The 15,880-nt window shown below is 46.8% G+C and overlaps 2 protein-coding genes across 2 annotated transcripts in view; one reads left to right on the top strand and one right to left on the bottom strand.

Moving 5' to 3' along the window:
• Nucleotides 1-1,804: 1,804 nt before the first annotated feature.
• On the bottom strand, nucleotides 1,805-6,032 carry gdap1 (ganglioside induced differentiation associated protein 1). Its single transcript, XM_084702839.1, has 6 exons — nucleotides 5,507-6,032; nucleotides 4,671-4,863; nucleotides 4,000-4,173; nucleotides 3,808-3,902; nucleotides 3,435-3,549; nucleotides 1,805-3,049 (listed from the first exon to the last, which is right to left on the bottom strand). The coding sequence occupies exons 1-6, from the start codon at nucleotides 5,672-5,674 to the stop codon at nucleotides 2,700-2,702; spliced, it is 1,095 nt and encodes a 364-aa protein (XP_084558965.1). The 5' UTR covers nucleotides 5,675-6,032; the 3' UTR covers nucleotides 1,805-2,699.
• Nucleotides 6,033-6,648: 616 nt separating this feature from the next.
• jph1a (junctophilin 1a) overlaps nucleotides 6,649-15,880 on the top strand; it is a 28,221-nt gene continuing 18,989 nt past the window's right edge. Inside the window, exons 1-3 of the mRNA XM_084702838.1 lie at nucleotides 6,649-6,719; nucleotides 6,852-7,345; nucleotides 9,871-10,639. Coding sequence (XP_084558964.1) covers nucleotides 6,967-7,345; nucleotides 9,871-10,639 — 1,148 coding nt within the window. The 5' untranslated portion in view covers nucleotides 6,649-6,719; nucleotides 6,852-6,966. The remainder of the gene's footprint in view (nucleotides 6,720-6,851; nucleotides 7,346-9,870; nucleotides 10,640-15,880) is intronic.

The following is a 15,880-nucleotide window of genomic DNA, read 5'->3' as shown; positions in this document are numbered from 1 at the left end:
CACCCCTTTCCTGAAGGTCATTTCCTCAGCCATAACATCTTCACTCTACTCCACTAACACCACCACCCTCCTCACCTCTTCCTCCCTCATCCTCTTCCCACCTGAGGGATCCCGGCCCTACACACAGGCCTGGCTGTTTTTCTGACCCACAAAGGTTTCCATTTCTCTGTCCCATTCCTTGACCCCCTCCCTTTCCACACCCACCCCCTACACACAACCGCACCCCTATGGTCCTGTGAGAGGGATGGAACACAGCTCTTGGTAGTTCCACTGGAAAGAGGGCAAAGAGAAAGAATGACTGTTCAGTCTTCTTAGAAAGTGTGTGTGGATGTGTGTGTGTGTGTGTGTGTGGATGTGTGTGTGTGCGTGTGTGTGTGTGCGTGTCCGTGCGTGTGTGTGTGCGTGTGTGTGTGTGCGTGTGTGCGCGTGTGTGTGTGTGTGGAGAGATGCCTGCAGCAGACACAGTTGGTCTTGTTTATTTGAATGGCAGCAGGGGGAACATGCAGCTCTGCATTAGTGGTCCGGACTGACTAGATGCCAGTCACAGTCTCACGCACAGGGGGGGGGTTTAATATGTCTAAATGGGAATCCAAATAATCTTCAAGCCAGCCTTCTGCAATGAAGACGTCTCAAAGCTCAAGTTATGTTTCTACTTCAGAATTAATTTAGCCATGATTACAGTCCAGACTTAGTCTGCTGTCTCACACTGTAAGATGTGGCGTGTGGATGTGGAAGAAGCTGCTGCTTAGATACAGACACACTCTCATCAAGGAGCGGCCAACTCCTGGGCGAAGTCAGGCTGAGATGACTCTATCCCTGGTCAAACGTTTGGGAAAGAACATCAGAGAATCTTTAGAAGTGTGCCTGTACTGACATGTTCACATTTGGTAACACTATTTTGCTGAATAAAACCAATAAATGTACATTCCTGGAATATTGTGGTATGCTATCCAGCATTTCTGTGTTCTTTGTATTGTCTGTGCTCCTTGGATACATGTCCATGCCTTTTCATTTTGACTATGAACGGAGCTTTGTCCAATTATTGCAAGCCACCTGTTTTACAGCTGAATAGCAACATGTCAGGTCCAATCAATTGAACAATATGCAACCAAGTGCTGCTCCAGAAAGAGGTTTATTTTGTCAGCTGTCTAATATGGTGTTGGCTGACTGTCTCTGCTGGAATATACAGCAGTCCACACAAACGGACCATTACATACGATTGCAGCACTTTGATGGCATTCTCACTCTGCCAAGGAATGTGGCAGGATCTGTTGAAGATGGGACAATATTGACACCTAGTGGTGGAGAAAGTGGACACATCCTTACGGTGTCACTGCGAGGATTTTAGACTTGTTTGAGAAACCTTCAAGGATGTCCAAAAATAATGTTATCAGTTTAATTAAAAGGAGGAAAATCATAGATTTTTTTTTCATCTAAAAAAGTAAATATTTACTTCAAAGGGTTTTCATGTTCCGTCTTGGTAAGTCATCACGTCTTGAAATTACCTCGGCAGAATACTTAAGTCTTTTACAAATATTGGGATTGGCTCGCGGTGTTCATAGCCTCATGTCAGTCCAACAAAGTATCTCTTTTTGTTTATTATTTTAGTGGCTCCCCTCTGTATTCACACTCCTCTATGTGACTGAGGATGTGACACAAGGTGAGAAGCATACTCAGTGTGTAATGACCCTGGATGTGTGTGTGTGTGTGTGTGTGTGTGTGTGTGTGTGTGTGTGTGTGTGTGTGTGTGTGTGTGTGTGTGTGTGTGTGTGCGTGTGTGAGCTGAGTAATACTATAGCTTGACATCTGGCCATGTGAGGTCAGTTTGGGGAACATGGGCATGGGTGGATATAGACCAGGTCCAGGTGCAACCATGATTAGCAGTGTTGAATGTATTTATATGAGGTTTTAAGACATTATATAAAGCAAGAAACAGCATAAAATAATAATATTCCGGTTTGGCCGTGGAGTACTGATATGATCAGTATCAAACAGCATGTGTAAGCTTAATCATCCCCCTTATGAAGTATCATAACGAATGTTCCACTCAGTCTGAATCATGTTCAGATCATTTTTTGATAAACAGTCACAAAAACACAAACATGCACCTTTCAGAATTGGTGATAGCAGATTGCTGGTCAAAGCAGAATGTTACGTTTTCACACCACCAAGTATTTTAGCATTGTATAAGTACTGTATTTCGTCATAAAAGTAAGCTGTTTTGGTTTTTAAGATTCCCATACATGATCTGACAGAAGCAGCTGATGAAGTGAACGCAGACACAGTAGAAAAGGATGACTCTTAACTTATCTGGCTTCGTACACAACACAGTTCTTATGTATGTGAATGACTAAAAGTGCTTTGTTGTGCAATTAGCAACAGCGCAGAGATAATCGTCTACAGCATGTGGAATGTATCTCCCTTTAGTTTTGTATAAATGATAAAACGTATAGACTAATGTTACACTGCATTGTACAGATTTGACTATTGTAGCTGTGTGTCTTGTACAGCAACATGGCTCTGGGTTATCCACCCCCCACCCCCCCCCCTCTCGCTCTCCATTTATACATTTGTATATACTGTATACAGCATCGTATATATGCATATTTTCTTTACACTCTTGAATTTGTCTGCTTCTCTCTCACACGGTGTGGACCCCCAACCCATCTGAGGAACATGACTCGGTACTCTCTGCTGTCTCAGCTGAGCATCAGTCTCTTCTTCATGTAGAGGAACGCCAGGTAAGCGGCTCCTCCCAAGATCCCTATCACCAGCGTGGAGCCAATCAGCGCCGGCGCCCTTTTCCGGGCCAAGCGGAACGCCACCGGCAGGACCGCTGAGATCAGGATGTTGTTGACGTGACCTAAAACCCTTCGGAACGCCGGCCGGTCCAGCACACGCTCGTAATAGGTCTCCACGTTGACACGTTTGCCGTTGCCCCAGTAACGGCGTGAGAGGCCCAGGAACTTGAGGCGGTGGAGAGTGACGGCCAGGGAGACATCCGCCATGCTGAAGAAGTCTCCACACAGCCAGGCCTGCCTGCCTTCCTCTACAGGGAGACGAGAGAGAGAGAGAGAGAGAGAGAGAGAGAGAGAGAGAGAGAGAGAGAGAGAGAGAGAGAGAGAGAGAGAGAGAGAGAGAGAGAGAGAGAGAGAGAGAGAAAGAGAGAGAGAGAGAAAGAGAGAGAGAGAGAAAAAGAGAAAAAGAGAGAGAGAGAAAAGAGAGAGAGAGAGAAAAAGAGAGAGAGAGAGACAGAGAGAGAAGGCAATAGGAGAGAAAGGGTGGGGGCAAGGATAGAGAGAGACATTAGTCATGCGTATCCAGAGCAGGGTTCAAGGCTCAAATGGGTCCGTCACATCTTTTCACCTGCACTGCTCTGTGTGGCTCTATATACCCTACACATATCTCCAGTGTCCTCTACTCTGCTGCAGTACCTGGAGTCTCCTCCACCCTCCTCTGCAGCTCAGTCTCCACCTGGTCCATCACATTCTCCAGCTCATCCAGAAGTTTCTTCAGGTACTTCATGTTGTCATGGTCAAACAGTTTGTGCTGAAGGAGACAGAGACATGCTTCATATCGTCTAATTCATTCTTCATACTCCTAATGGGAATGTAAGTGCTTTGTAATTGAACAGACAAGTCATACTCTCATTTAGTCGATGGAATTGACATTTTGAGAAGACAAGGCTCTACAATTACTCCCCCCCCCCCCCAACAAAAAAAAGTTTTGCCAAGCAAGCTATATTTATGAATGATAGGGAGTAAACAACACACATCACACTTCAATGATCCAAACCCTGACACCTACTTTCAAGCGCCTCTGTTTCGCTATGTAAGCATCTTTTAGATCCGGGTTCTCCTCCGCCAATTTCTTCAACTCCGATTCAGTGTTTCCTATTTGCGCTGTCACACACAAACAAAAAACAGTATTAGTGTGTGTGTGTGTGTTTAGTATGTGTTCATGTGAGTGTATGGGCGTGTGTGCGTGTGCTCATTTTACCGCGTATGCGTGTGGTGGCGTAAGCCGGGATGTGGGAGTCCACGGCGATCTCTGGGTGGAGGATGCAGCCGTGCGTGTAAGCATCCATCTGCAGGGAGTCCAGGAGCTCTCTGTAGTGCTGAACTCTGTGGTAGTACATGCTACCTTCCTCTGGGATCAGCCGAGGAGTGCCCTCTGGGGAAGCACCAGACCCACACAGACCAAGTCACCATACACGAAGGAAACTAATCAACAAAAGGGGTCTCTCTTTGTTAGGATAATCAGACTAAATCTTGTTTATACAGGAGAAGCAATGACTTTGTACTGGATATTCAGGTCACTTCAGTGTAGCTTCTCATACTTACCAGTCTCTCTCTCTCTCCACATCAGCGCCAACCACAGTGAACTTAAAATGGGTCAATGTAAAATCAAGGCAAAAGAGGACAAATTAAGAGGGCAGATCCAAATAAATAATTGAAGGAACACTAAACATACACAAACACTCACACAGACTCGTTCTCTTGGAAATAAACCTCAGACAAATTAATAAAATGATAACCAATAAAAAAAGGGATGGAAACAGGTTGAATATAGACATGCAGTAATATGCACTCAAGGAATACACAGAGTATATCCTTATTGAAACCAACCCTGCAAACACCGGATAAGGTGCAGTTCACACAGCATCCTACCATCTCTGAAGTTCTGCTCCAGGTAATCCATGATCTGGACTGGGTCGCAGATGACGTTGTCGTTGTGGGCGAGGACGGGCACCTCCCCTGCTGGGTTCAGGTGCATGAACCAGGGCTCGTTGTGTTCACTCAGGGGCAGACTCACATCGTACTCCTCACACCGCAGGCCCTTCTCCGCTATGGCCAGGCGTACCTATAGCAAAGCCACAGTTACCGACCAAGGTCATGTCTTTGACCGTTGTAGCCTAACTTCTCTCTCCATGTTCCAAAGCGCTTGTTCGTTTTATTCTCTCAAACTCCTATCTGTCAGAGTTTCAGAAAACTCACGATTACAATTGTGCTATTGTGGCATTCACTTGCAGTTATGGAAGCTGATATATTTTTCTGAATGGCTAATGTTTGTATGGGATTCAAACCCATACCATTATAATAACTATGTTGTGGGGTTTCATGTCAAGAATGCCCTGCAGCATCTATAGCATTCCAGTATTTTTGTGAGGGGCTTTGATGGATGTAATTCAACTCAAAATGTTGGATATGGAAAGTCAGCCTTCGTATAATCTGTATTTCAGTGCAACCGATGTTTATCACTTGCTTCATGAGTTTCCACTGCATGCACCCACACATCCCATGAAAACTATCTGTCTGAATATGTTCAAGTAGGCTACTTTGCAATTCGGTGTAAGAGAACCATTGATAATCCACTGGAAGATAGACAATATATATATATATATATGTATATATCACCGCGCATACAGTAAAATTACACGATTAAGCGGATGATACCCTTAAACTGTCCATTGCTGTGGTGCTGAAATACGAGAGCGGACATTCACCTTTTGCGAACTGAAAGACTGCGTCCAGTGATAGAGGGTCAGTTTGGACTGTTGGAGCTTTGGGCATTCTGTTACAGCTCCACTCAAGTCCTTAATCTCCTGAAATGCGTCCTCCTTGATGAGGATTTCCTTTTCATCGTTAGGTTCTGTGCTGTTTTCTGCCGCCATTTTAGCTGTCAGTGTTTTAGGGGCGGATGGGAGTTAGCTACATCCACCCATCCAGCTGAGATGCTGATTGTTGCGTCATCACTACCCCACCCTTACGGAGGTTTGTGGGCATGAGTCCACAGACGGATTTTAATGAGACCGCTTATTATAGATCTACTGCATGAATCGGAATCATAATTACAAAATTAAGTACGTGTAGGCTGTGTCAAATTATCACATTTGTATTCAATTTTTATAAATTAGGAAGGCTATATTTGTTAAGACAACACATGTATTAATGTTCATCCAACTAGTTTGGCAATGAACGGATGATTGAATCATCATGTGCCTACCATTAGACAGGCATAAACCGTTTTGATGTTATAGAGTTGACTGTGGGTCCTTGTTGGATTAATGTAGGTTGTTGCCCTAAACGAACAACAGATGTCACTGTTATCCACACAAATCTCTGCTTATTCAAAAAGTGTTTCATCAGATGATTTAATGTTTATTTGTGACAAATCTTCAAGCATACGCCTTTATCTCGAACCATCTTCGATAAATTGGACTATGAAGAGGTTGTTGCGCAATATTATGTGGGCCTATATCTACATCCAGCATTTGTGACGATCAACAAATTATTACCTACTATACTGCAACAGCTGTATTGAACTAGAGAAGCTTACAAACATGGTATTGCCCTCTTGGCCATGGCACACACACAAAAAAAATAGAACCGCGAAGAACACACCTGTGCAAGGCAATAGGCGCGTTTTTCAAACGTTATGTCGGTGGCAGATTGAGCGGCAGTTCTAGAGGTGCTCTGCCATTTGAAGTATGATTTATTGGCGAACAGCGGTACATTATTCAGGGGACTCGAACGCGTACACGCTCTTAATTAGCTGAGGGGGAAGAGAGTGGGAGGTTCCACTGGCATGACGTTGCAATTGGCAGTGTCTTTCTTCGGCGGCGACTCGATGTTTCTCTCTCTCCCTCTGTGATCAGTGGGTGAGAGGGGGGTGACAGTAGCGTCAGACACAGCGGCGGATACAGGCGTGCTACTTGGGTAAATGACGCTTCCCATTCATGGGTTTCACACACTAAACATTACGCATGCTTTTTATTAGATATTCATCTTTGGAATTACAGTCTCTTTTGGTCACATTCATAGTTTTTATTCATTTTCTTCTGTAAACAGAGTCATCCTCTTGTTGGCTCATCCTTTCTTCTCATCTTCGGTCCTGGATCCCGCGGGGGAAATACGAGACAATTGAGTCTACGCCGCGTTCAGCTTTATTTGTAGCCTATTCTGAATGACGGGCGGAAGGTTCGACTTCGACGATGGAGGCACTTACTGCGGGGGGTGGGAGGATGGCAAAGCCCACGGACACGGCATCTGCACCGGACCCAAGGGCCAGGGCGAATACGCCGGCTCTTGGTCCCACGGCTTTGAGATAGTGGGGGTCTACACCTGGCCAAGTGGGAATACCTATCAGGGCTATTGGTCTCAGGGGAAACGACATGGGCTCGGAGTGGAGACCAAAGGAAAGTGGCTTTACAGAGGCGAGTGGAGTCACGGTTTTAAGGGTCGCTACGGGGTTCGTCAGAGCCATAATACACCTGCCAGATACGACGGGACCTGGAGTAACGGGCTTCAGGACGGATACGGGATCGAAACCTATGGCGATGGAGGTAAGACACAGCAGCAATGGCCTGCTATGATTGAAAACGATCTAATGTGTTTGTTTGTTTTTCTTTTATCGCGTGCGAGTTCCTTTAAACCGATATCCATTAAATGGGTCTCGGCGTGCGTGCGAGGATGTCCATTCAGACATAATGGGGTGACAATGGAGACGCATTAATCCATTAATCTAAACCGAGTATTAAAAAAGGAATTTGCCAGACTACTGTTGGGGTTTGAGTTTATGTTGCGCACTAAATCTATGTTGTGAATGCCATGTTATTAATAGGCCATCCTTAAATCGAATCCTAAATGAATTTAGAATCATAATTATTATTTAAGAGATTTTAAACTGACTCCAGAGATTTTGTTCACACCACACTACTACCTGTTACCTCACCAGTTTAGGGGAAGTTATCTGGTTTGGTCGGTGACCAGCTACTTACATTTTCAGCCATTGATTTCTACTCATGTGACAGTGTATTCAGGCCGAGGGCAAAGCCGCTTCTGTCACCGGCGCGATGGTACAATGCATCGATTACTAGTTTTGAATGGTCAAATCAGGGCACACTAAGCACACAGACCCAATACAACTAACTATAACAGGACTATCTCAGATCCTTGTGGAATTTTCAAAATAAAACCCGGGAGAAATTCTAAGCATACCGAAATAACACCTCGCGCTCAAGAGTGTCACCCCACTGTCAGTGAAAAGGGTTTATTGTTTCGAGGTTAGTCCGCCACATGGGTTGAACTGACACAATCGCAGCTGTTGACGCGTTCAGTAGGGTGTTGTAAGTGAGAACAGACCAGGTTCACACCTCCTGGTGATGTTTGATTTGGCGTGATCAGTTTAGAACAGTCACAGGAATAGTCCATTAGAGGCGTGAGCAGAGAAACACTGGTCAAACATCCGTCGTCCTGTTACCACCCAAACTCGCCCCATACAACATAGGGTTGGAGAGAGAGAGAGAGAGAGAGAGACTGAGAGAGAGAGAGAGAGAGAGAGAGAGAGACTGAGAGAGAGACTGAGAGAGAGAGAGAGAGAGAGAGAGAGAGAGAGAGAGAGAGAGAGAGAGAGAGAGAGAGAGAGAGATGTTATATGTAATACTCAGTATAATGCTGATAACACATCCAAGAGAGATCCAAGAGAGAAAAAATAAGGCACAAGCCCAATGGATACACTGTAGATAATGGGAAGTCATTGTAGAGAACATTCTTGGTCTCTTGTTTTCAGTCCTGTTTTGATCAAATTGATTTCATCACCAAATATCAACCATCTAGTGGTCTCACCACTAGTAATTCATACAGTTATGAATCGGTTGAGTGAGGTCAATTTGATTTGTTGTCATGAAGTGGCCATCTGGCCTTATTGAGTGTGCTGGAAATGGCAGACTGCCAGTGTGGAATCCTGTAGTTTACCTTCAAACAACACCCTACAGAAACTGAGCATAAATGGCACTAAACCGCAACAGAATTACTCTGAATATTTGGTTCTGTCTGAGATCTATCCACAATTCCTACTAGTCAGTCAAGGCGGGTAAACATGTCTCCTGTCAGACAGAACACAGAAGCAGGCTGTTCACTGAGTGACACGTATCCCTAGTCATCTTGGCATTCCCACCTTAATCACACATACAGTAGGTGACTGCGTTAGAGATGCTGGCTATGCCGTCACGTGAGTATATGAAGAGATACTCTCCCGCAAGATACCCAACAGCTTCCTACAGTAGAACACGAGGATCTTGGGTTTATTGTGATCCTAACCGATAACAGGCCTTATTATTTGGGCTGTCATCACATTGAGACATTGTCAGTGTTTATCTGGTGTGCACCAGAGTCAACCTCAGTTGCACCCTAGATACAACACGATGTCTGACAATTAAAGGCATCTTAAAGGTGAACATTCACTTGACAAGTGTGCAGATTGTTCCGTTTCTGAGAAAAGGGACCTAGGCCGTCTCCAGTTGGAATGCCAAATGGAAGAGTTTCATTAGATCAAGGAGAGCAGATGTATTCAGGTCACTGAGACCTGGAGACACTGTCTGGTCTCTTTGACATCTTCTCATTGGATGCTGATAAAGACCAGAGGCCTTAAGTGGCTTCATACCACGAATGCAGGAAGCTCAGTAAGGAACTGATTTGTAAGCGTAAAAATATTTCCCCCAAGACCACGTAACCACAGTCTATACGTGTGTCATCCAGTCCTATTGCAGAGGCACTGCGGGAGTCACTACTTAGAAACTGTGGGCTCTGTTGAAAAAAAATGTTGTATAATCTGTTTACAAAAAATGTCCACTTTCCGACTTCCCCTCATGGACAATCACTGAATTGATATGTCGGATGAGGACCGATGCCAGCTGTGTGTGTACAGACTTCTACTGAACTCAACACACCCATGTTGCGGGAGATCAGATAGAGCAGGGGCAGAAGCAACAACACATTCTACAGTGTTTAAAGTTGACTTAGCCTATTATGACGGATGTCGGTTCATCATTTCTCCCGGTCACCCTCTCCCCCCCCCCCCCCCCCCCAGGTACGTACCAGGGTCAGTGGATGGGCGGCATGCGCCACGGCTACGGCGTGCGTCAGAGCGTGCCCTACGGCATGGCCACCGTCATCCGCTCCCCCCTGCGCACCTCCCTGGCGTCCCTGCGCTCCGAGCAGAGCAACGGCACCGTGCTGCAGGACCTCTCCGCGGGGGGCGACGCTCCCAGCGGGGGCCGAGGCGGCTTCGTCCTGAACTTCCACTCGGACAGCGAGGTGGCGACCGGGAAGAAGAAGGGCCTGTTCCGGCGAGGCTCGCTCTTCGGGAGCCTGCAGCGGCTGCGGAAGTCCGACTCGCGGACGTCTATCTCCAGCAAGCGCAGCTCGGCCCGCAGCGACGCCGCCATGAGCCGCATCAGCTCCAGCGACGCCAACTCCACCGTCTCCCTGGGCGACGGCGAGCTGCCCGACGAGGACATGCCGTCAGAGGACCACGTGGACGCCACCACCACCGAGACCTACATGGGGGAGTGGAAGAACGACAAGCGCAACGGCTTCGGCGTCAGCGAGCGCTCCAACGGGATGAAGTACGAGGGGGAGTGGGTGAACAACAAGAGGCACGGCTACGGCTGCACGGTTTTCCCAGAGGGCACCAAGGAGGAGGGGAAGTACAAAAATAACGTTTTGGTGCGTGGAATACGGAAGCAGTTGATTCCTCTTAAGAACCCCAAAACCAAAGAGAAGGTGGACCGGGCCGTGGAGGGGGCCCAGAGAGCCGGGGCCATCGCCAGGACTAAAGTGGAAATAGCAGCTTCCAGGTAGGTCCTTGTGTGTGTGTGTGTGTGTTCGTTGGTGTTTGTCTGCCATTCGGCCTGCCTGTTTGTCTGCCAGCATGATTGCTAAGCTGGTCTTAATTGCTCCGTCCGCTAACACAAACTGGTGGAGGTGCTTCACCTCCTCCAGATCCGTAGCCTCAGAACCACTGCCAGTTTCCCAAGGCCATCAGTATTATTTCCATTTGTAAGACGACTATTCCTGTGGACAATCATCCGTTTGATCCTGTGGGTTTGATTGAAGGCACTGCCCCTACACAGCCCCATGACAAAGGCCCTAACTTTGATTCATTTGGCCTCGGTGCTTCTGCGTGGCTCTTTATTGCCTCTTGTTTCAGCGCTGGTGTGATCAGCCTTGAAAAGGTCCCACTTCTATTCTCTGCCCATATCTTAGATGCCCCAGAGCAGGGCCACGCTTCTGCTGTGTAATATCACCATACCTGCGGCCATGCCAAGTGCATCTCGTGTGCCCTAAAACGATACCTGTCCCCCTGCCAAGTGGCGCTCTGGTGGGGCACCTGCTCTCTGACAGGTGGGCTGGACGTGACCTTTTAGAAACAGACCCCTCTGTTCTCACCAGGAACAGGAACCCCACTCCCAGAGTGTGCAGGGTTACTCTATTCTGCAGTCTCTCTCTCTCTCTCTCTCTCTCTCTCTCTCTCTCTCTCCCTCTCCCTCTCCCTCTCCCTCTCCCTCTCCCTCTCCCTCTCCCTCTCCCTCTCCCTCTCCCTCTCTCTCTCTCTCTCTCTCTCTCTCTCTCTCTCTCTCTCTCTCTCTCTCTCTCTCCCTCTCCCTCTCCCTCTCTCTCTCTAGCTTGCAGAAGGGAATACTGTGAGCCAGACAGTGAAAAAGATTATCCACATCTGACTGAGATCCATGATCACAGCCCCTCTCTTTAATATAGTAATAGCTGACCCCATGTTACCGTCTGCCTAATACTGACTCACTCACCCAAATGGGCCTAAGCCTTTTGCTATGCCTCGATAGCAGTGTCATGAATTTCATATTTCTACAAAAAAAGTTGAAGGTTATTAAGATGGTTTTCGACATCTTAGCACACAGGAGAATACTGCCAATCGACTAGCCATGTGTAAATGGTAGAGAGAGTTTGTGTGTGTGTGTGTGTGTGTTTTAAAAGAGAGACAAAGAAGAGTGTTGTGAATATCTGTCCAGTGATATCCTGTTCCAGTGCTGTGATCAAGACCAACACTGCACTGAACTGTCATGTCCAGGCTGCGAAAGCAACAGCAGTAAAGCTGACAGACTGTATCTGAAGTGGCCAGTGGTGCTGTATCGAATTACCTTTCTCATGAGGGGTTCAGCTCAAAACATTCTTTTATAACATCCAAACTCCCTTAGTCCAAGACTGAAGTATCATTTGCACGTGAACACAGAGCTAGATGACTATGGTGTATACATTGAGGTTTACGTCTTGTTTAATGAACAGCACATTCATCCCCGGGCCAGTTGCTTGAAACAGACCAAGAGGCACACTTGGGTGCTACTCAGCAAGTCCGTGTGCTGTTTCTTACATGTAAAGGATAAAGAGTCAAGTTCCCAAGCTGTTGGTGGTGGTGATGGGAAGTTAGCGGTTGTGTAAGTGGCATTATGCAGTGCATGGTGGTGATGTGGTGATATTGATTTAGGAGTCATGTGACCCAGCTGCATTGACCTGGAATGGACCCAGTGAATCCAGAGGGGCTGAGAGAAGTGGAAACCAGCTCACGGAGCAGAGAGGAGGTAGGAGGTGGGACAGAGGAGGGAGGGGAGGAGGGAGAGAGGATAGAGGGAGGAGAGTGGAGAAGGGAGGAGAGACAAGGGAAGAGAGGGGGGAGTGAGTAGCGAAGGAGGAGAGAGGATGGAGAGAGGATGGAGGAGGCAGGAGAGAGGATGGAGAGAGGATGGAGGAGGCAGGAGAGAGGAGGAAGGAGAGAGGATGGAGGAGGCAGGAGAGAGGAGGAAGGAGAGAGGATGAAGGAGGCAGGAGAGAGGAGACAGGAGTGATGGGATGTGAGACGAGGGAGGTGATTCATTTAGATGGGGAGCCAAGTGAATTTGCTGAGTGGGAGATTTCTAGAAATACTTAAATGGTCTGGAAGGACAGAAAGGAAGCGATGGCAGAAATAAGAGAACTGAAGAGACTGCATCTCTGGCCCCCCCGGAAACAGCATAGATGAGCCATCCCATCAGCCCCTGGGGCAAAGCTGATGACCTCATGGTGTTGAACAGCCAATCAATACAGCCGAAGTGATGCAGCTATGGTCCTAACTAGTGCCTGGGTTTTCTATCAGAGAGAGAGAAAGAGAGAGAGAGAGACAAGTAGAGAGTGAGAGAAATTTTCACTTGAGAAGTGAAACTCCTCATTCACAGTTTTTTAGATAATCTTATAAATTAATATAGTCCTCTCCTCTCAGCGTAGTGATTGTACAACTGTCCAGTGTATGAATGGGAGAATGGTGTTTGCGTGTGTGTATTGTTGCATGTGTGTGTGTGTCGCCAGGGCTGTGAACTGAGATAAGTAAGTATTTGTGGCATTGCTCCAATTGAAAACTAGCCCTCCTCATTAGGTTACACCCTGTAGCCCCTGGACACACCAATACAGATACAACAAGCACACACACACTTACATAAACGTCAGTCAACTTACACCCCCCCAGACATTCAGAGACTGAACTGTAAATTTACATTCAGTCATTTAGCAGATATTCTTATCCACAGCGACTTACAGTAAGTACAGGGACATTCCCCCCGAGGCAAGTAGGGTGAAGTGCCTTGCCCAAGGACACAACGTCATTTGGCTCAGCCGGGAATCAAACTGGCGACCTTCAGATTACCAGCCCAATTCCCCACCGCTCAGCCACCTGACTCCCACTGCAAAACGGCATGTTTAAACCTCCCCATACATGACCATGTATGTGTGTGACCATGTGTCCCAGCAATGTGCTGTGATCGGGGTTTCAGCAAAGTAACCGGCACCAGAAGAGGAAAGGGAGGACAATGTTGCTGAAGTGGCCTTCTTAGAGGTTCACGTAAGAACAGGACAGATCCCCTTTAAATCAGGGAAATGATGTCATTGAACGTGACAGTGATTAGAGACTGAGAAAAGTGAAGGCTACCATTATCATGTGTTTGCCAGGGTTGAACTATGTAAAGTAGGCTCAAATTTGTTTGCCGTGTTTGACTTTCAGATCAGCTTGACATTTCTGTTGACAAACAAGTAGCACACAACTTTCAATTACGTTTTCACAAATATTAAATGCAAGCCCTTTAAATGAATACACTGAAATATCAGAAATATCAAGGCATGTAGTCATACAATTACAATTCATTTACTGGACTAATATTATTATTTCAGCACAGGAAGACACTCTGACAGTGTCTTCTCAACTGTTAGCACATTAGCTTGTATGTGTTGGCCCCTCCGCTGCCAGCCACCAGACTGGACCACAGACAATGTTTTGAATGGTCAGTGGAGACAGATTGCAGAGGGAGGGGCACCTGCTTATACACACACACACACACACACACACAGATGCACACCCGCCTTTGTGTCTGCATTCATTTCTGGGCCTACTTACAAATACTACTTACCCTTCGGTTACAAATACCCTGCCCACCCTCCTATCCAGTGTCTGCTGGCCTGGTGGTGTGTCAGCACTGTTCACTGACTAAATAAGGCAAGGCAGGACTCTGCTTATCAGCACCCGCCAGGAATATATACCCTCCCCGCCACTGATACAGTAGTCAGCCATCACCACACTGGCTATCTCTCCTGAGTGTGTGTGTGTGGTGTGCATGTCTGTGTGTCAGTGGATTTGAGAGAGAGAGACAACACATTTGACAGAGAGAAAGATTGGAAATGAGAGAGCAAGAGAGAACGAGTGAGAGTGAGAGAAAGAGAGGATGAAAGAAGGATGAGCAGCAGGGGTTGATGTTTCCGTCCAGCGATCAACTTCACAGAACTCTGTGTGATATAGGACCGACGCACTGATTCATGGTCTTTTCCTCTCCTGCTATCACCTGTGTGGAGATCTGTGTGGTACAGGACTGGACCACAGCGATCATCAACAGTGATGAACGAGGAGTGATTAAACGTGTGAGCCTGACTGGAGGCCTAGTATGTGGTGTTGCATGTGTGCAGTCACAAGTGTGCCGCTCTCACTGGGTCCTGACATGGCAGCCAGATCATGTTTATCCTCTCTCTATCCATTGACCCTCCACCACCAGGTTTATGGCGTTGTGGAAGGGTGAGGTTACGTAAGAGTTACTGCTGACAGGTTGAGAAGGAGTTCATACACACACACACACACAGTTAAAGGGTGGACTGTGCCTTCCCTATCCATATCAGCGAACAGGTATTAACGATTCCCTTAGAGTAAACTGAGGAGCTATTATTAATGTTGCTGATGCTATATTACACAGTCTCCCCTGCATACAATCTGACTCCTACAGCAGGGAAGAGATTCACAGCAGCACTCGTATCCATGTTGTAGAATGTGATAGTTAACACCGTTGGGAAATAGTGTGTTGCAGCCTCCTTGTTGAAACCCATCAGCGGAGATCAATAACGTTTAATATGACTGAGTGTGAGTGTGCCAGAGGATAAAGGTTCAGGCGTGAGCCGAACACACAGGTGTCCTGGTGTTCCGGAGAGATCTGGCGCATAGCTGGTGCTATTATAAGATCTATCAGATACTGAGGGAAGGAGAGAGCGAGGGAGAAGGACAGAGAGAGAGAGAGATAGAGAGAGATAGATAGATGCTGGGGAGAGAGAGCAGTGTCTCCATTATCTCCTCCTACTGAAAGTGAGTCGAGGTATTATTTGAAGCATAATTATTTTGGTCTCAAAAATGTGGTCGTTCTGAGATTGCTGTGTGTGACTGCGTGTCGAGCGCTAGTCTATGTCAGAAGCAGGGGAGATAGGGTTTCACTAAAACACCATTACACTGCATGGCAGGGCCCGGGGGCTGGTCATATCTCAGAGAATGATATTTCTCCCGCTCCGGCGGTTAACAGGTGAGAGATGAGTTGTTCAGACAGGCTACTACAGTAAGTGTTTTGACAAAGGAAGAAACAGATGTATAGCTAGCCTGCAGTGATTAAAAATTGAACAACCTCTTGTGTTCTGCTCAAGTGCCTGCTTGGTCTCTCTGCCTTCGTCTGCTTTACAAATCAGAGCTCCTGCACAGTGTTTTCCTACATTATTCAAAAGCTTGTGTGTGTGTG

The sequence above is a fragment of the Hypomesus nipponensis genome, chromosome 8 (genome assembly GCF_054491055.1).
Source record: "Hypomesus nipponensis isolate SF chromosome 8, ASM5449105v1, whole genome shotgun sequence".
NCBI classification, from domain to species: domain Eukaryota; kingdom Metazoa; phylum Chordata; class Actinopteri; order Osmeriformes; family Osmeridae; genus Hypomesus; species Hypomesus nipponensis.
This window is presented reverse-complemented; position numbering and strand designations above follow the sequence as displayed.